The sequence below is a fragment of the Triticum urartu genome, chromosome 7A (assembly GCF_056163025.1).
Source record: "Triticum urartu cultivar PI428250 chromosome 7A, HENAU_Tu73, whole genome shotgun sequence".
In the NCBI taxonomy this organism is placed as follows: Eukaryota; Viridiplantae; Streptophyta; class Magnoliopsida; order Poales; family Poaceae; genus Triticum; species Triticum urartu.
In genome coordinates, this window is record NC_141879.1 from 203697545 (window position 1) to 203717887 (window position 20343).

General features: G+C 48.7%; 1 protein-coding gene and 1 long non-coding RNA gene across 2 annotated transcripts in view; one reads left to right on the forward strand and one right to left on the reverse strand.

Moving 5' to 3' along the window:
* The window catches only part of LOC125531441 (uncharacterized), a 29928-nt gene extending 10939 nt beyond the window's left edge, over positions 1 to 18989 (forward strand). The window contains exon 6 of the long non-coding RNA XR_007293228.2: positions 18230 to 18989. This is a non-coding gene — a long non-coding RNA (uncharacterized LOC125531441). The remainder of the gene's footprint in view (positions 1 to 18229) is intronic.
* On the reverse strand, positions 12855 to 16346 carry LOC125518645 (uncharacterized). The gene is made up of 2 exons (XM_087534703.1): positions 14979 to 16346; positions 12855 to 14887 (listed from the first exon to the last, which is right to left on the reverse strand). Exons 1-2 carry the CDS (start codon positions 16145 to 16147, stop codon positions 13483 to 13485), a joined length of 2574 nt encoding a protein of 857 aa, XP_087390829.1. The 5' UTR covers positions 16148 to 16346; the 3' UTR covers positions 12855 to 13482.
* Positions 18990 to 20343: the final 1354 nt, after the last annotated feature.

Below are 20343 nucleotides of genomic sequence, written 5' to 3' on the forward strand. Positions count from 1 at the left end.
ACCCAAATTATGTAGAGACAAATACAGAACAGGTTGAGAACCACTTCTAATTTGAAAACTGATATTTAACGTAACAGTACAATTTCCCAGTTTCCATGTTCTAGTTTGATTAGACTTCAGAATTTACATAGTAACTAGTGGCAAATGATTCTCGATATTTACCAGATTGCATGTGATTGTACCAGGAAAATTTAGTATGATAATTTCTTGCATAAACATATGGCTGGACATAAAGAGATCATAAGAAACCCAGGTCAACAAAAAATAGGCAGACCTCTAAGTCATGACCAGATTTTTCACATGCCAGTTATAAGATTGAAATTCGAATATTAGATAAAGTTGAAATGTTGCAGTCCTTAAAGATAACTTTACAAGAGAGAAGCACTTCGTAAAGTCGTTATAGTTTATGCCCTCGAGGTAGAAACTAAGAAATGAAATTGCATATAGGACAGTGTAGGTATCTTGCAGAGCACTTTGAAAGCTACATTCTGCATTTTTAATGCAACAAGTGAGATCAACTGAGCACAAATGGGGCAGATGTTTACATCCTTGATTGGCAGGTTGTCATGAGATATTTGTGCAAGTGATCCTTTTTTACGAAAAAGGGTTTCCTCCTGCTTTATATTATAAAGCAACAGCACCAAGCATCCAACAACAAGTCAAGATAGGTTCAGGTACAAGCAAGTCTCAAATAATCGCTAGGGGCACAGCAAAACAAGCCCCAAACAAAAAGAAAACAGGAGCTAATCTGGCTCGGGAGGGGGTGGCGGTGGTGGTGGAGCTAACGCCGAGGCCGAGGAGCGGAGACCTGAGATGATGGTGTCGATGACGTCCTGATCACGCCGCTTGCTAAGCAGTCTCCATAGCTGTAAGAAGCCACACATTTTGTAGATTGCGTCAGTCACACGGCAAGGGATCACGCATTCGATGACTAATTTATTGCGGATGCTCCAGAGGATCCATGCAAGGGTACCCATAGCCACCCAGATGGGAGCACGTCTAGAGATGGGGAGCCTAAGGATTTCCCCAAACAAATCCAGAAGGTCGTCATGGCACCAAACGCCACCAACAACCTCCTGGAAGCAACTCTAGAGGAATTGCGCCGCAGGGCACCGGAAGAAAATGTGGTTGGAGTCTTCCGGTACAATGCAAATGGGACAGAGGCTGTCCTCGGGGCCATTACGCTTACGCATCTCCGTGCCCGAAGGCAGACGTCCTCGAATCCATTGCCAAAGGAATGCGGATTTTCAAGGGGAGCTTGATCTCCCAAATCACTGAAAGCTCAATAGGCTTAGGAGTGGGCACAATCGCCTGGTATAGGGACCTTGTAGAGAACCTGCCATTGGGCTCAAGGCGCCAGGTCAGGGAATCGGGCTCGAGGGAAGGGGTGTGTAGGGCAATACACTCGACCAACTCCTCCCATTGTGCGTGTTCCACCGCCCAAAGGTACACCAGAAGGCAATAGAGCCCATGTCAGCCAATGCCACGCCCACCGTAAGTTGTGGGCTGCTACATATAGAGAATAAGGTGAAGAATCGCTCCGCAAAAGGTCTAGTCCCGGACCATCTATCCAGCCAGAAGAGGGTGCCGGAGCCAGTACCCACCTTAATGGAGGTCCCAATACGTAGGACCGACATCAGTTGGATCACCAATTGCCAAAATTGGGACCCTCTAGATCTAGAAGCGAATGCCAGAGGTTGCCCTTGCAGGTACTTTGCGCGGATAATCTTTAGCCACAGTCCACCTTCGCCGGTCTGAATGCGCCAAAGCCATTTGGAGAGGAGGGCAATATTCATCCACTTAGATGAGATGACCCCGAGGCTGCCCTGATCCTTAGGCTTGCAAATCTCAGACCACTTAACCATGTGGTATTTCTGTTTATCACCCTCTCCAGCCCAGAAGAATCTGGAGAGGAGTTTGGTGACCTCGTGATGAAGGGATTCATGTAAACTATAGAATCCCATAACGTACATCAACAGGCTAATAAGGGAGGAGTTCATCAGAACCACTCGAGTGGCCTTAGAGAGCCACCTCCCTTGCCAAGGCTCCATCCGAGGTTGGAGCTTGGAAATAATTGGGCGGAAGTCTTTCTCCTGTAGACGGGTGTCACTAATCGGCATGCCGAGGTAAGTTGTGGGGAAGGATCCCAGCCGACAGTTCAACCGATTGGCAATTCGCTGGGCCTCTATAGCGCCCAAGATGCGATTCTATCCCAATCACGTGATGAATTCATGATTGGGGCACAACCGCATTTCAAGCGCTTAGCAAGGCGGATATCATTACAACATACCATGTACTGAATAGATGAGAATACAAGATAAAGGCTTACACTCGCCACAAGCTACAACATCAATACAACAGTTCATTAATACATAGCAATCATCATACATGATCCGACTACGGATGAAATCAAACGAAAAAGAAGAACGACATCCACCCTGCTAATCCCAGGCTCCCCGACCCGGAACCTATCCCTTGATCGAAGAAGAAGTAGAAGAACTCCAACACAAGCAAGCATCGCTCTCACGTCAGATTATCGCCTTACCTGTACCTGCAACTGTTGTTGTAGTAATCTGTGAGCCACGAGGACTCAACAATCCCATTACCATGGGTATCAAGACTAGCAAAGCTTAATGGATATGGAATGGATAAGTGGTGAGGCTGCAGCAAGCGGCTAAGCATTGTATGATGGCTAACCTACAAGTACAAGAATAAGATGAGAAACTACGCAACGGTCGCAAACTAGTAATGATCAAGAAGTGATCCTAAAGTACTTACCGTCAAACATAACCCAAACGTGTTCTCTTCTCGAACGCACCCGAAAAGAGACAGTCACGGTTACGCACGCGGTTGGTGTATTTTAATTGAGTTTAGTTCAAGTCCACTACAACCGGATATTAACAAATTCCCATCTGCCACATAACCGCGGGCACGGCTCTCGAAAGTTTAAACCCTGCAGGGGTGTCCCAACTTAGCCCATGACAAGCTCACGATCCGCGGAGACAATCCTCCATCGCGGGACATCCGACCAAACTCGGGATCCCGGTGCAGAAGACATTTTGATAATGGTAAAACAAAACCAGCAAGACCACCCGGTGCGTCGATACCCCGATAGGAGCCGCGCGTATCTCGTTCTCAGGACAACACCGTCTATGCTAAGTGGACGGTAGCCAAAATACCATCAAGTTTCCCCGAGGCGGCACCGCCGACTGCTAGGTAGGTGGACCAACACTCATGAGGAGCACTGGCCCGGGGGGTTGATTAAGAGACCTCGGGTGCCGGCGGGTCCCTATGCAAGTTTTAGTTCTTATTAGGCAAATGATAAAACCAATGTTGGGCCTTGCTGGAAGAGTTTTATTCAAAGCGAACTGTCAAGAGGGGCCCATAAACCCTCATCGTTGTTAGGGATGCAAAATCAAGGAACCTAACACCGGTGTGACGGAAACTAAGGCGGCAAGAGTGGAACAAAACACCAGGCAAAAAGCCGAGCCTTCCACCCTTTACCAAGTATATAGATGCATTAATTAAGTAAAATATATTGTGATATCCCATGATATCCATGACCCAACATGGAACAACCTGCAACTAGCAACGCTATAAGAGGGGCTGAGCAAAGCGGTAACATAGTCAAACAACGGTCTGCTAGGATGGTGGAAAAAGGTTAGAGGCTGTTTCATGGCATATGGGGAGGCTTGATAAACAAGTGGTAGGTAGCGCGACATAGCGATAGCATCGAGACAACTAGCATAACAAAGATAGTAGTGAGATCCAAGATGACGGTCATCTTGCGTGAAATCCCGCTAGGAAGAAGATTGAATCCATGAAGAAGACGAACCAACATAGTCGAACGAATCCTCACCATCGCAACGATACCGGAACTATCAAGAAGAAGCAACACCGGAAAGAAGCAAACAACATGGTAAACCAACAAGCATAATCATGGCATGATGCACAATCAAGTATGATGCATGTCCGGTTTAATGGGGCATGGCATGGCAAAGTGCAACAAACAATACTACAAGTTAAGTGGAGCTCAATATGCAACGAGTTGCGTATTGACGAAACACCACATTCGAATTATTTAGTTTGCTCTCGTTTATGTACCTAACAATATTAAATGTTATTAAACATGGCAAGGGGTGAAGCATAATAAAACTACCCATCTAGGCAAGTTTAAATGAGGCCAGAAACAACAAACAACAATTCCGGAAAATCCCCATATGCATATTTTAGATTTGGTACTGTTCTGCCCTAAACCATATTTTAGAGTTGTTAAACATGCAAAGTAATGCCACCATGTTAAACTATGCATTTTTCTACCCCATTTACATATAAAGATTATTCTACCCCATGTTAAACTATGCTCGTTCGTGTCTCTGGAGACAAAGAGGTAGAGAGGTGAGGCGAGGGAGAGAGCGAGATCCGGAGGGAGGTGAGGAAGAAGCACGGGGGAGGGCCTGGTCTTGTCGCGGTGGTCTCCAAGGCCGACGGCTCTCCGGCGAGTCGAGGCGGGGTTGAGGGCGACGAGGAGAAGCAGGAGGTGCTCGGGCGAAGGCAGGGAGGAGGAGCTCGACATGGGGCTCCTCGGGCATGAAGTGTGGAGGCGCGACACTAGATGGATGGATGGTTGCGACGGCGGAAATCCAGGGAGGTGGTCGGAGCCATCAGGTTGGGGTGGATCGATGGATTGGTTTAGCATGGAAATCGAGGAGGGAAGCTGGCGGCTGCGAGTGAAGACGGAGATCCCGATGTAGATGGTGAGAAGAGTGGCGGCGGCAGGTGAGGGGATGGATGGGACATCCTAGGTTCTAGGGTTAGGCTATTATATAGGTAGGTTGGATTAGGGGGAGGGGTTAGCTGGACCCTCCAATCGTAATCGGACGGCTCGGGAAAATAGGCTAGGAGAGTCTAACAAAGAACCGAAGATATTTTAGGAATGTTTGGGGATGATCCGGATCCATCGGTCACGGTTGCCCGGGTTGGGTTCGGGACAACTTTCGGGCGTGCACGCGAGGGGTCGATGCACAGTGCGAAGAGGGGTTAGGCAGACGAGGTCAACTGTGTGGTTGGACTGAGAATCATCAAGGAAGACAAACGGTCTGACAACATTGCCACGGAGAAGACAAGAGAGAAGAGAACGGTCTAGCAGAGACAAGGAAGAAGCGGCAACCACGAACGGATGCAAGTTTTGAAAACATGATGGCAACGGAGTACCGATGCAATGCAAATGATGACATGATGAATGCAACAATTAAATAACACACAGCAACAACGAAATAACTGGAAGGCTTCTGGAGCGTCGGTCTCGGGTCGTCACAACACTCCCCCACTTACAAGAGATCTCGTCCCGAGATCTAAGGATGGCACCGGAGAGAAGCGGAAGAGGAAGAGGTAAAACAATTGCTTCTTTGACAAACGAGTGAAACCATGAACCTTGAGAGGTTGAACAAATTGAAAGAAAGAATACAATGGAGATGAACGAGATTGCAAACAGTCCGTTGGACAAGAGCAACAAGGAATACGACGAGAACCAAGAGCTCGATGGAGAAGTTAGGCTTTGAAACCACTCCGGGAGAAAAGAGAAGGAGAACTTGATAAGATGAAAAGAACTTGAAAAGAGAACACCACACTCCGGTTAAATGGATAAGCTAGGAAAAGAACATGATCTTGGCAAAACGAGATGATGGAATGAAGAGAGCAACATCACAATGCCTCTGGAAGAAATGAAAGAATTGAATGAAAAGAACGGAGAGAAAACAACATGTTCTACCTCAAATCAATTTGAGAGGGCATCCTTAAAAGAAAAATTGAACGGAGTTGTTGACGAATCAACAATCAAATGATACACTCCTCGTGGGCTTATGAAAACATCTCAAAACTAGAGGTGAGATTCTGTCATTTACGGGAACAATTGCTTACTTGAGATCAACGGAGAGATGAACACTTCTTTCGCCTAGAGGATAGGAGAAAACTTGGATCATTGATAAGCACCACAATAGCAACATTCCTTAGGGAAGGCTGTAGGTGAAATATAACCCAAGATAACTCCAACAAAGAGATTGATGGATTTAAAATATCTCATTGTTAACAACTTCACTTCGAGTCTCCTTATGAATCAAGAATGATATACTACCACCTCAAAAGATAAGGGAGAAGGGATTGCACTTCTAAATGCAAGATGAAGAATACTTGAGCTCCTCCAACAAGAATCTTGAAGAACATACGAGAATGAATGAAATCTTAATGAACCACTCTGTTGAGCCTTTGTGAGAACTCCGGTAATAAAAGAATGATGAAACGAAAGGAAAGTTGAAAAGAACAAGATGAAGCCTTGCAATGATTAGATGGAGCTTTGAAATGATATAATTGAAATAACTTGGAGCTCCGGAAAAGAAAGATGAACAACTTGGAACCGAGAATTTCTTCCTCATGAACAAACTTCGGAAGAAGGAATTAATTCATCTCGAGGAAATAAGAATAAGAATTATGTTATGCGTATCCTTCACCAATTTAAATTGATGACAAGCAACTGATTTGGCATACTACTTATTCTCGTTGAATGGATTAAGGGAGATATAACGCAAACTTGAGGAAGGTCTTCAACGATCCACCACTAGGATTTGGAAGAACAAATGCATTGATACGATAACAATAGAAGATGAATCTCGAATGAACCACCAGGAAGAGTTAGAAAACGAACGAAGATACTTGAGGGAATTTAGATACAAGAGAACGAAGAGATCACGAGCTGATTAAAGAATACTCGAATGAGGCACCCGGTAAGAATTGGAGAATGAGAGCTGAACGTTGAGAACGAATAAATCTTCTGAAATGATGGCCTTTGGATGATCAAGAAACGAAAACAACTCCTGAAATGCTTCGGATGGGTATGAAAAGAATTATCACAATCGAAAACAATTATGAGAGGATGGCATCAAGCTTGAACTACGCATCTGTGGAAGAACGGGTAAGGATTTAAGAGGAACTCTTCCTCGGTCTGCAGAATCCGAGAATGACGACGAGAAACAACACCATGATTTGTTGAGGCACTCCGGAATAATGAATAAGGAAAAGTTGAGCGGAAGATGAAAATAATTTGAAAGCGGTCCTCGAGAAGGCATCTGACTGATGAAAATTCATTCTTACATCACACCTTGAAAGGAATTGAGAATAACTACAGAAAAATTAGAAGAGTCAGGTAAGATCCTGGGAAAAGACTTGTGGGTTATGGTCCCACTCGAAAGAAATACCATTGAACGATGATTTTTAAAGAGAGATTGCACCGGTTGAATTAAATGGCTTGAATAAGGTAAGGACCCGGAAATAGCTTAAAAGGATTAAGAATGGAAACTTGAATCTTCTGAGATACCTTCAGCACTCCGGATATGAATAGAGAGGGGTGAATAAATAAGAGAGGCTTGGATAAGAAATTGCCACATGGGAAAGCATGTGAAACAAAAGAAAGAGATATGATTAACACCGAGGCTTGAGTTTACTCCATCGGGGAAGAAAAAGAGAATGAAGAATGATGAACTTGTAGCTTCCTTAGCATCTTCATGAGAATCACCAGGTAAGAACATGGAGGAAAAGAATGAAGAGACTTCACATGAATAAATGGATACTTGATTAAGAAATCTGAGTCCTTGTAGAAAAAGGGTGGGATGGTGGGAAAATATAGACAACTAGGGACGAACGGAATGAACACCGTTGAGAAGAACTGAGTATTGATCTTGCAAATGTTGAAGGGAACACGCTGGTTGAGAAGAATTGACATGACAATCTCGATGATAAAAAAGGATTAGTACTCCCATACAAATATGAGAACACCGCTTAGGACATGTATGGAATCATCATTTGACATTGAAGCAACTCGAATACCACAACTCAAAAACAAAACAAAGGATTTGGCTTGCAGAATAAGCTGGAAACAAATACATAACCCCTCATGCATTTGTTGGAAGGATAGACCTAGGTAACTACTTGAATTCCCACCTAAGAACTCCTGAAACTTTCTGGTTATGCAATCTGGTGTTGGGGATACAGGGAGGCACAAATATCTCACACAACTAACAAATCCTACACTCCAACTATATCCATCCGTGAACACATAACCAAGAAAACCTCGAAAATCATGTACCTCAGACCTTCGAAAACATTCGATATACTAGTTGTGGCAATACATCTGATCGCTCTCCCCAGTACCGGGTGTTGTCAAACTACTCTCACCACAAAGAATATAGAAGCGTTTTCGATGTCGACGACCTCTGGTATTCCGGAACTGAAACGATAAACACTGTGACAAAAACACCTTGGAGCTCAACTCCCCGGGACACTGCCACAACCCCTAAATGTCAGGAGGCACCAAGACAGAATTCCCGTCATAATGATATCGGTCCGATTTCAAGATACCCGCGTGACCCAAAAAAAATTGAGTGAAAAAGAGGAGAGTGAAGTCAAAACATCTACGTCAGGAGTCCTCACCAGAGCGACGAAAGGGATAAGGAGTAAAAAGAATTCCTACTCTCCGATATATAACTAGACTCAAAATAGTTTTTTTCTAGACTCAACAACAGTAGCGGTTCGATCAATCAAGGGGGCTCCTAAGGTCGGTAAGGCTCTGATACCAACTTGTAGCGCCCAAGATGCGATTCTATCCCAATCACGTGATGAATTCATGATTGGGGCACAACCGCATTTCGAGCGCTTAGCAAGGTGGATATCATTACAACATACCATGTACTGAATAGATGAGAATACAAGATAAAGGCTTACACTCGCCACAAGCTACAACATCAATACAACAGTTCATCAATACATAGCAATCATCATACAGAAGAGCAGGATCCGACTACGGATGAAATCAAACGAAAAAGAAGAACGACATCCACCCTGCTAACCCTAGGCTCCCCGACCCGGAACCTTTTCCTTGATTGAAGAAGTAGAAGAACTCCAACACAAGCAAGCATCGCTCTCACGTCAGACTATCGCTTACCTGTACCTGTAACTGTTGTTGTAGTAATCTATGAGCCACGATGAGTCAACAATCCCATCACCATGGGTATCAGGACTAGCAAAGCTTAATGGATAGGGAATGGATAAGTGGTGAGACTGCAACAAGCGGCTAAGCATTGTATGATGGCTAACTTACGAGTACAAGAATAAGATGAGAAACTATACAACGGTCGCAAACTAGTAATGATCAAGAAGTGATCCTAAACTACTTACGGTCAAACATAACCCAACCGTGTTCTCTTCTCGAACTCATCCAAAAAGAGACAGTCACGGTTACGCATGCGGTAGGTGTATTTTAGTTGAGTTTAGTTCAAGTCCACTACAACCGGATATTAACAAATTCCCATCTGCCACATAACCGCGGACATGGCTCTCGAAAGTTTAAACCCTGCAGGGGTGTCCCAACTTAGCCCATGACAAGCTCACGATCCGCGGAGACAATGCTTCATCGCGGGACATCCGATCAAACTCGGGATCCCGGTGCACAAGACATTTCGACGATGGTAAAACAAAACCAGCAAGACCACCCGGTGTGTCGATACCCTGATAGGAGCCGCGCGTATCTCGTTCTCAGGACAACACCGTCTATGCTAAGTGGACGGTAACCAAAATACCATCGAGTTGCCCCGAGGCGGCACCGCCGACTGCTAGGTAGGTGGACCAACATAGTCGAACGAATCCTCACCATCGCAACGATACCGGAACTATCAAGAAGAAGCAACACCGAAAAGAAGCAAACAACATGGTAAACCAACAAGCATAATCATGGCATGATGCATAATCAAGTATGATGCATGTCCGGTTTAATGGGGCATGGCATGGCAAAGTGCAACAAACAATACTACAAGTTAAGTGGAGCTCAATATGCAACGAGTTGCGTATTGACGAAACACCACATTCGAATTATTTAGTTTGCTCTCGTTTATGTATCTAGCAATATTAAATGTTATTAAACATGGCAAGGGGTGAAGCATAATAAAACTACCTATCTAGGCAAGTTTAAATGAGGCCGGAAACAACAAACAACAATTCCGGAAAATCCCCATATGCATATTTTAGATTTGGTATTGTTCTGCCCTAAACCATATTTTAGAGTTGTTAAACATGCAAAGTAATGCCACCATGTTAAACTATGCATTTTTCTATCCCATTCACATATAAAGATTATTAAATTTGGAGCTATGGTTATTTTTTTATGAAATAAACCATTTTAACATGACATTTATGCTAATTAAATGCAAACAACATTTTAAACATGGATGAGAGTAGCATATTGTGAAGCTAGATGAAATTTTAAGCATTTTACATATTTAAATCATTTAATCCGATGCACAGTTAATGAGTTATTATATGCATGAATAATGAGGGTTTTTCTGTAAAACAACAGTTCACTGGATAATAGGCAAATTCGCAACAAGAGAAAAAAACACTATACGGGCCAAATCTAAGGAGAGGCCCAGCAAGGCAACATGCGCAACATAACTATCAGACGCACAAGCACAATATAGTGGAGGTGCTGGGCTATGCTCACATCGGGCCATTGGGCCGAAAGCGGAGAAGCGGCTGGGCCGGATCTGGCGATGAGAAGACGCTGCTGGGCCTCGGCGCCCTCGTGGCCCAGGAACGGGTTGACGGAGTAAATGGGCGGGCGAGCGGGACTTGGCGCTGTCGTCGCTTGCGGCGGCTGGGCGCTGGCTCGCTGGACTCGCTCGAGTCAATGCGGGCGCGTGCGTCTGTGGACGAAGAATGCAGCAGCGGGTGAAGCAGGGGAACAATGGCACGATGCAGGGGCTCCGGCAAGGTTGCCTAGGTTGGGACCGGCCGGAACGGGACTGGGATGGCGGTCTTAAGGAGCATGCGAGGCGGGGCGGCGCAACAACGCAGGCAGAGGCACGGGAAACGGCAAGGATGCGCAGATCCGGGGTCGGAAGGCGAGCTCTGGTCGTATCCAGGGCGAACGGTGGACTTGGAGCTCCAGGCGTCGGCGTCCATGGCGGCTTGCTCGTTCGTGTCCCTGGAGACAGAGGTAGAGAGGTGGGGCGATGGAGAGAGCGAGATTCGGAGGGAGGTAAGGAAGAAGCACGGGGTGGTCTCCAAGGCCGACGGCTCTCCGACGAGTCGAGGCGGGGTTGAGGGCGACGAGGAGAAGCAGGAGGTGCTTGGGCGAAGGCAGGGAGGAGGAGCTCGACATGGGGCTCCTCGGGCACGAAGTGTGGAGGCGCGTCACTAGATGGATGGATGGTTGCAGCTGCGGGTTGGGTGGCGGCGGAAATCCAGGGAGGTGGTCGGAGCCATCAGGTTGGGGTGGATCGATGGATTGGTTCGGCATGGAAATCGAGGAGGGAAGCTAGCGGCTGTGGGTGAAGACGGAGGAGATCCCAATGTAGATGGTGAGAAGAGTGGCGGCGGCGGGTGAGGGGATGGATGGGACAGCCTAGGTTCTAGGGTTAGGCTGTTATATAGGTAGGTTGGATTAGGGGGAGGGGTTAGCTGGACCCTCCGATCGTAATCGGACGGCTCGAAAAAATAGGCTAGGAGAGTCTAACAAAGAACCGAAGATATTTTAGGGATGTTTGGGGAAGATATTTTAAGGCTTCTGAAGCGTCGGTCTCGGGTCGTCACAGCCTCCTCCTCAGAGTACCCAAGAACCATCGCCTCACTTTTGGCAAAGTTAATCGTGAGACCCAACATCTCCTGAAAGCAGAGAAGGAGAAACTTGAGGTGCCGAATATCCTCGTCCGAGCCTTCCACCATCATGTTGGTGTCGTCCGCATACTGGAGGTGGGTCAAACCTCCGTCGCCCACGAGATGGGGGCAAATCCCCCTAATGTGGCCAGCGTGTTTGGCCAAGTCTAGGACCGTTGCCAGAGCATCGACCACAAGATTGAAGAGAAATGGGGAGAGAGGGTCCCCTTGCCGTACTCCCTGGCCAGTCAGGAAGTACGAGCCGACCTCCCCATTTATGTTGACAGCCGTGCGCCCACTCGTAACAAGATGCATAACCCGAGCAATCCAGTGTGGGTCGAAACCACACTTCATCATCACCTCTCGAAGGAAGGACCAATGTACAGTGTCGTACGCCTTATGGATGTCAATCTTGAGGAACACCGCGCGGAGGTGTTCGCTCTTGACTTCATGAATGACCTTGTGGAGAACGAGGATCCCATCCAAAATATATCGGCCTTTGATGAAGGCCGTCTGGTTCAGATGGTGGATCCGGGGGGCAATCAGGGCCGCCCTAGTGGCGTACCCCTTGGCCAGAATCTGAAAAAGCACGTTGAGAACTGTGATAGGCCGGAACTGCCGAATGTCTGCCGCACCCGGGACCTTCGGGATCAAGGAAATGATCCCGTAATTGAGGCGGGAGACGTCCAATGTTCCTCGAGAGAGCTCAAGGAACAGGTCGAGGATGACATCCTTGACCATCGGCCAGAATGCCTGAAAGAAGCGGACCGGCAGACCATCGGGACCTGGGGCCGAGGCCGGGTTCATTGCTTTCACAAAAGTCTCGACCTCAGTGGCATCAAAGGGAGCGAGGAGAGCAGCATTCTCCGCTGGGGAGATTTGTTGGCTAGGTGTCCATATGTGGTCCGCTAGGGAGACACCACCCCTAGTTCGCCCAGCAAATAGCGACTTATAGAATCCGTCCACATGGGCCCGGATCGCTGGGGGGTCCTGAAATAGCTGGCCTCCTTCCCATAAAAGGGGAATGGAGCAGCGTCTACGACGGCCATTAGCAATGGCCTGGAAGTAGGCAGTGTTGGCATCACCAAACAGCACCCAGTTCATAGAGCCCCGCTGGCGCCAATACTCCTCTTCTTTAGAGTAGATGTCCATAAGAGAATCTTCGAGGTTGTATCTATGAGCCCATTCTTCTGCAGAGATGCCCGATGTGTCCGCAAGTGATCCTTTTTTGTGTGTTAACAATAATGAAGACTGCTCTTAATCTCCGAATCATGTAAATGTAGAACCATACATAGCTCCATAGTCCTGCAAACTTGCCACATCCACTGGATTCAGGTTTACACCCAACTCAAGTCCAAATATGCCTGAGGCAAAAATTTACAGTTTTTGCCATTATGGTCAAATATACAGTACTAGCTAGTTTGAGGGATTTAAAATAATCCAGTTACATCAAACATCAAGTACACTACAATTCTAGAAAGGGGGAGGAATAGGTCATAGCAGAGACTGGACAAGCCACCGCCAGAAACTAAGAATAGAAATAAACTAAAAATAAAAAAGGAGCCACACACCACAAAAAATCCAAGTTTCCCACTTTCTATTTGTATTACATAATAGCAATAAAGTAAATCAGGATACTAGGGGAAATGGGTATACAAAATGATCACCTGCCTTGACATTTTGATAGGCGTATAAGAATCGCAGGCTTTACTGCCACTGTTTCATATGAACAGAACTGCAGTGCACACTAATAATCAAACAGAAACAGGTGCTGCTGGAGTTTACCTATGCAGGATCCACACTGCTCTCCTCTTCCTGCGGGCTATGACAACATGAGATTGCCAGCACTATATGGATTGCAACATATACCAGCACGGCGGTCACTAGTGCAACGACATACATAGACGTCTTCCACCCCCTGCTGGAGCCTGCTGCGTAGGCCACTAGGAGAGCGAGCAAATCCAGCACAATCGTCGTGTTCATGACCTTGAGCGACCATTTCTTCTCGTCCTTCCACTCCAGTAGCAAAATGATGATAACAACAATGGACGCCACGAAGGACGTGGAGTTGCTGTAGAAGAAGGCGAGGTAACGGTGCCTCTGGTTGTCATGCATGATTGGGTTGCCCGCGTCGTATCCATTCCCACTGTGCTGCCAAGCTCCGCCTGGTGGATCTAGGCCGGCCTGGTAGGTGACGCTTGCCACCAAGATTCCTAGCAGCATCAGATATTTGCGCATGACATGTTTTTCCTTTCCTGGTGTACAACTGCTTACCTCAATGGGCTCCAGTTCACCGGCCGTGTCTTCAGGTATGTTGTTCCTTTCCTTCAACAAGAATACCAGGAGCAGTAAAGCTATAACGACGAGGACCACAACCACCAAGACGAAAATGTAGATGGATGTTTTCAGATGTTGCGTGCTTCCGGCAGCATATGCTCCCATCAGACCAAACATGCCCGCCCCTGTGCAAACAGCGAGTGCATAGCTTCGAATCGCAGGCCTGTATAGATGTGGGTTCACGAGCAGTATGATCAGTGCGATGGACAGCATGAAGCTCACCGTGTTGCAGTAGAAGAAGGCTGTGTAACGCCGGGGAAAGTTGTATAGGAGGACTGGATCCCCAGCGTGGTGCCTGCTATCATCTTGGAGCCGGAAACCGCCAGGAGGGGTCAACCCAGCTTGATAAGTGATGGTTGCGGCCAAGACTGCGAAAAGGAGCAACCGCTTGCGCCTCTTCTCCACGGACTTAATTTCTTCTTTGGTGGGGTTGGTGGCATGGTTCAGTGTGAAGAAGACAACATGGATCACTACATAGACCAGGACGGCGCCAGCCAAGGCCATGGCATAAATGGAGGTGGTCAAGTCCCGAGAGCTTCCCGCAGCATATGCTCCGATGAGGCCAAACAAGTCCAGTATCATGGCTGCCTCGAGCACGTGTGTCTGGAGCATAACCTTGCTTTGGACCAGGATGATGGCCACCAAGGAGGCTACGAAGGCGACAGAGTTGCAGTAGAAGAAGGCCTTGTACCTCTTAGCGTTCACGGTGAGGAGGATCGGGTCACCAGCCATGTGGCCGTCCCGATTACCCGGCCAGAAGCCACCGGGAGGATCCAGCCCTGCTTGGTAAGTGATGGTTGCGGCAAGAGTGGCTAGTAACAGTACAAGGGAACGAGCATGCTCCGCTGCGACCCTATGTAGTTGGGGAGCAAAAGAGGTCAGTTAAAGCCAATGATTTGCAGAGGAGGAAGAAGAATAAGAAAAGGGATGTGCTCCCGTAGTACCTGCTGTCATTAGTCTCCAGACCTGGTGCTCTTGTTATTGCTCTTGACAAGCTCCCTGACACCGAACGATGGAAGCTTTTGATTTTGGTCCAGAACCTGGTATCGCTTGCAGCTTTTATGGTACCTTGAATAACTGCAACTTGCAGCAATGCCATGAATGCCAGGACGGCAATAACCAGGCTGCCCACATAGAAGTTGGTGTCGGTCTCCCTGCAGCTGCCTGCGGTGTATGAGACGATGAGGCTGATCAGCGCGACGGCGATGAACCAGTATGCCTCAGTCACACGAGGTTTTCTGTCCAGAAGCACCACAATGATGAGCAAGGACGCCACGAACGCCAGGGCATTGAAGAACAAGAACACCGTCAGGCGCTTGCCGTGGCTGTCCTTGAGGATCGCGTCGCCAGGGCTGTGGCCGTTCTCACTGTTGTCCCAGAAGCCGCCTGGCGTGCTCATCCCGGCAACGTATGTCACGCTCACCGCGAACGTCGCGAGCAGCATCAGGACCTTTCGTAGCCGTTTCTCATGCACTGCGTCGATGTAGCTGTGCTTGTCTTCTGGCAACGAGGCTAGCACCATCTGAAGAGCAAGGTAGGCAACGAAGGCAACCACCAGCACCGAGGAGAAGATGGTCGTGGGCTTGTCGCGGCATGTCCCGGCAGCATAGGCTCCCATGACGCTTAGCAGGTCCACAAGCATGACCGCCCGCAGTGGCAGGAGGGTGACGCGGTTCTTCTTTTTCTCTTCCATGAGGGTGAGGAAGAGGATGGCGAGGATGATCACGAGTGACGAGGCAAATGCGGTGGCGTTGCAGTAGTAGAACACCAGGTACCGGTGGTAGCTGGTGGTCCGGATAATGGAGTCGCCTGCGAATTGGCCCGTGGCGTCGACAGTCTCCTGCCAGACGCCCCCCGGTGGGTTGAACCCCGCGGCATATGTCACCGTGGCCACCAGCGTTGCCAGCAGCAGGATGTACTTGCTCAGGTCGAGCATGAGCTCGTAGCTCTCGATCACCTCCTCGGGTTGGCTGCTTCCATTTGCAGGAGGCTGAGTATCATGGGGCTGGCTGTTTCCATTTGTTGGATTGGTGGCAGGAGGGCAAGCATCCGGCGCGGGGCCGTCTACTGTGATATCATGTGAACTGTTGTGGCGTTTTTGCTCGGCCGCCATTTGCGTAGCAATTGGTGCCTCAGCTCGACTGAATCTGTCTTCAATATATAGCTCACCAGGCAAGCTTGCTCATCAGCATGACAACCTGGCATAACGTCACCATATCATAACATAAAGGAGCAACGCGAAAGAAAGACGGTATTGCAATTATAGATAGCACCCTTGGATCAGCATCCGACGGATATCGTTCATCTTCTCGAGGAGACCACTTCCTGCTGTATTTATATATTCATATTAATTAAGGTAGAAAACTGCTGGTAGCTGGAGCCCAAGCTGGTTGCCACCACATGCGTAACCTCATCGTGGTTAACAAATGGGGAGGCCCAAGGGGGGCGCTCATGGTGAATTGGTGATATTATCATGTGTCCCCACTTCACCATTAGTATTGATAGAACTGCTTGATATGTCGCCGTGAATCCGTGATGGGGCGAGGCGAAAATTCCTTCCAGGACAGGAAGATAGCGACACAACACGAAAGAGACTATTGGTGCAGCCACCAGATGCTGAATCCAAATAAAATACACCCATTCCTGATTCGAAAAATTGCACTGTAACTTTCTTGTGGTTTCGTAGGCGGTTTACTGGATAAAACTAGAATGCTAGTCACGTATCTTGAACAACTGTACGGGAACTAGGATACGTGTCATATTTCTCAAAACATCGTTAGTCCCCCAGGAATATGGATGCACCTCAACACCAAAGTTCAAGGCATCTCCAGTTTGAATCCTGAACATATTTCAGTTCTCAACTGCAACAAAGGTGTGCAATGCATATGTGAAAGGCCGAAGCTAAATCGTCAAATAGCATGGTTGGACACTTGCACACTGTACGAAACCCGAGTGGCTTCCACGTTTCTATATTCTTGGGCCTCCATTAGACGACAACCATGACAAAAGAAGAGAAGTCTGCAACTAGTCTCCATGAACATGCAGCCATGCTTCCTCGGTTCCTCCGTCATTTGAAAGTATATTTGTTGCTTTGCGCAATTAAGTAGGCGCACAGGCTGTGCAAGTATCGAAATTAATTATGGCTACCACTGGGTGTGTTGACAGTCATATGAGATGATGTATTCAAATTCCATGCATGGCTTTGTTTCCAACAACCAAAACAAGCCGAAAATAAAGTACTCCTACATGGCAGCTTTTTCTTTGCAGGGAAAGCGCGCTGTCACTTCGGTGGGATGAAAGACTGAAACAACGTAAGACAACGCGTGAGGCACGACTCCGCGTCGTGGAGCGCCACTCGGGATGGTTTATCTCATACCCGCCCTTGTTGTGACCAGAAGTGGATGATATAGAATGTGGATCTCTTGTCTTGGGGTCACGTAAACTAAGCGATTTCAAGCTCAGACAGCCGGATTATGCATGCGGGGGTTAGGCAGCTGTCTCGAGTATTGACTATTCCCCATGAGTTGATGATGCGGGTGTTAAGATTCTTTGACCGAGGTTAGGATTGCCACCAGCAGCTGCCTCAACAACCATCTTTCTGCCACCTGCAAGGGAGGAGCTGGCTATTGTGCATTGTGTTAAACTTGAAGTGAGCCCATTGAAAATCAGCAAATCCTTCACTAGGTCAGTGTTTTTTTTTTTTACGAAAAAGCAGCATTGAGCTGTTTTCAATAATGTAGATGGAGCAAGTCTGGAACGATTACAAAGCTGTAGCCTTTCCTAAGAGAAAACTAACAGATGACAGAGAAGCTAGCTGTCATAGCAGCTGCAACAACAAGCAGAGGTAAAGTTAACACCTGACTGGAATAGTGTTCACTATTGTTTATTTCTGGTGGATGAAACATGACGCAGCTGTCATCCTTAGTCCCTGAGCACTTGCTTAATTGGTTGCCAAACATCATATTCCATGCGTATGTTTGTTGGTAAGAGGCTAAACATGCGTCACGAAGATTCGGATCAACTTATTCGAGCATCAGCAATGTACTTCTTGGGGGTATTAAGATGAGGCCCACATCAATTTTCTAGTAACTTTTTTTGCAGGAAATTTTTCTAACTTGTTTTATGGATTTTTTTCCTAATTATTTCGTCTCACTGGATTTGAAAATATTTCTTTTCTTCGTCTTGTTTACTTTAGGTCGATAGGGAGGAGATGCGACGGCGATGGGCCTGGCATAAGACCGCTCTTTGCAATAGACCAAGTTTTTTTATGTTCTATATATTTGAATTCGATATTAAAGATAATGGTTGTTCTATATATTTGAATAATGTTTTATGGCTTCACACTCATTGTGAACAGGCTATTCATTTTAGATCTTGAAGGTGAATATGTCTATATTATAAATGTCAAGAGGCTTAAGCCTAACAATCTGAATGCAACTTATTTTTGAAATTGTCTACTTGGTCATATAAGTATGAAGCGCATAAAGAAGCTCCATGACGATGGACTTCTAACTTCGTTTGGTTTTGAATCATTCGAGACGTATGAATTTTGTGTACTTACCGAAAAAGACTTTCGCCCTGCTTTATATATAAAGCAAAGATCAACATCATCCGAAACAAACGCACGCCCACACCACACACACCCAAGGCAGGATACAAAAGCGCTGAGCGCAGCAACACCACCCCTAGCACACTACCACGAAGAGATGAAGCCGCATACAGTGAACCGTGGACTCCAAGGCGGCACCTTCAGGAAGGATACGACACCGGAGTGCCGCCACCGCCAGATCCAAGGATCAGAGTTTCCCCCGGAGTCGCATGACGGGCGGTGAGAGCCGCGACGACACCTTCAAGAAGGGAGCGAGCTTCGCCATCGCCGGTCCGTCCGAAGATAGAGCAGGTTTTCACCCCGGTCTACACTCACCGCCACCGACCGCTACACCCCGGCAACCACGCCGCCCACACGGCCATGATCATCGGGCAGCGCCAAGACACGGGCTCTGCCCAAGAGCACCGTGCACCGCCACCAGGGCCGCCGCCCCAGCATCCAAGACCTTGAAACCACCACACCCGAGACCCGCCGCTACCCCAACCAAAGAGACGAGCAGAAAAGGAGATGCCTTTGCACCCCTGGCCCACCCCAGCGTCGAGACCCAATAGGTCGGCCAACACTGGCATCCATCGACCCATCCTGCAGCCCGGAGCGCGAGACGAGATCGGTCCTGCAGCACCGTGGGGCGGGGACGGAGTCAGTCCTGCTGCACCGTGCGCGAGACGAGCTCGGTCCTGCGGCACTGTGCGCGAGACAACCTCGGTCCTGTTGCACCGGGCGCGAGACGAGCGATGGACCGCAGCTAGGAAAGGGCCAGCCCTCCGAAGGGAGTAACGACCGAGCGCCGAGGAGATGGAGTGAAGGCCGAAACGGTCCGATCGCAGACAAGCCGACGCCGGAGAAGCAGGTCGCCGCCGCAAGAAGATCCGCCAAGCCAACATGGTGCCGCCACGACACCGGGAGTCCACCACCGCCGGACCTCCACATGTCGCCGCCCACGGCCGGAGCAATGGCCACGCCTGGCCGCTGCCCTACCCGCGTCGCCCGGCACGCTCATAGCGCCGGAGCCGCCGGGCACGCACCACCGCCGCCACACGCCGCCGACCGACCCCCACCACCAGATCCGGCTGGATCCAGCAAGGGGCCGACCGCGCGCCACCTCCCGAGACGGGAGCGCCGCAGCCGCCCCGCCACGCACGAGCCCCAGGGCGCCGGCGCACCGCCACCAGCCCGCCGCCCTGCGAGCCCGCCGCCGAGCCGCTGGACCCCGCGAAGACCAGCGCCGCAGCTCGAGGAGACCGCCCCACGCCGGTGTCCCACGAACAGGGGGGAGAAGGGCCCCCCGGGCTTTGCCCGACGGAGCTCGCCGGCGACGGCAGGGGGAGGGGAGGAAGGAGGGTTCGAGGCTGCAAAGGAACGGATCACCCCCCCCCCCCACCCCCGGCGCACGCGGGCGCGCCGCGAGGGGATTGGTGGGGGAGGGGGGAGGGGGGAGCAGGGCAAGCCTGGAGGCGCTCGCCCGGCGGCCGGCGGCGGCGGAAGCAGGCGAGGAGGCCGGCGGCGGCGGGGGAGGAACCCTAGCGGGGGAGGAGCTCGGGGGAGGAAATACGGGACTGTCAGCCACCTCTCCCACGTTTAGTGTCAATTCTGTGTACTTGGCAAGCTGACCAAGACACCTTTTGCAAAGAGTTGCAAGAGGGCATCCGACTTGTTTGAACTCATACATATAGCAGATATGGATATATCTACTTGATGAG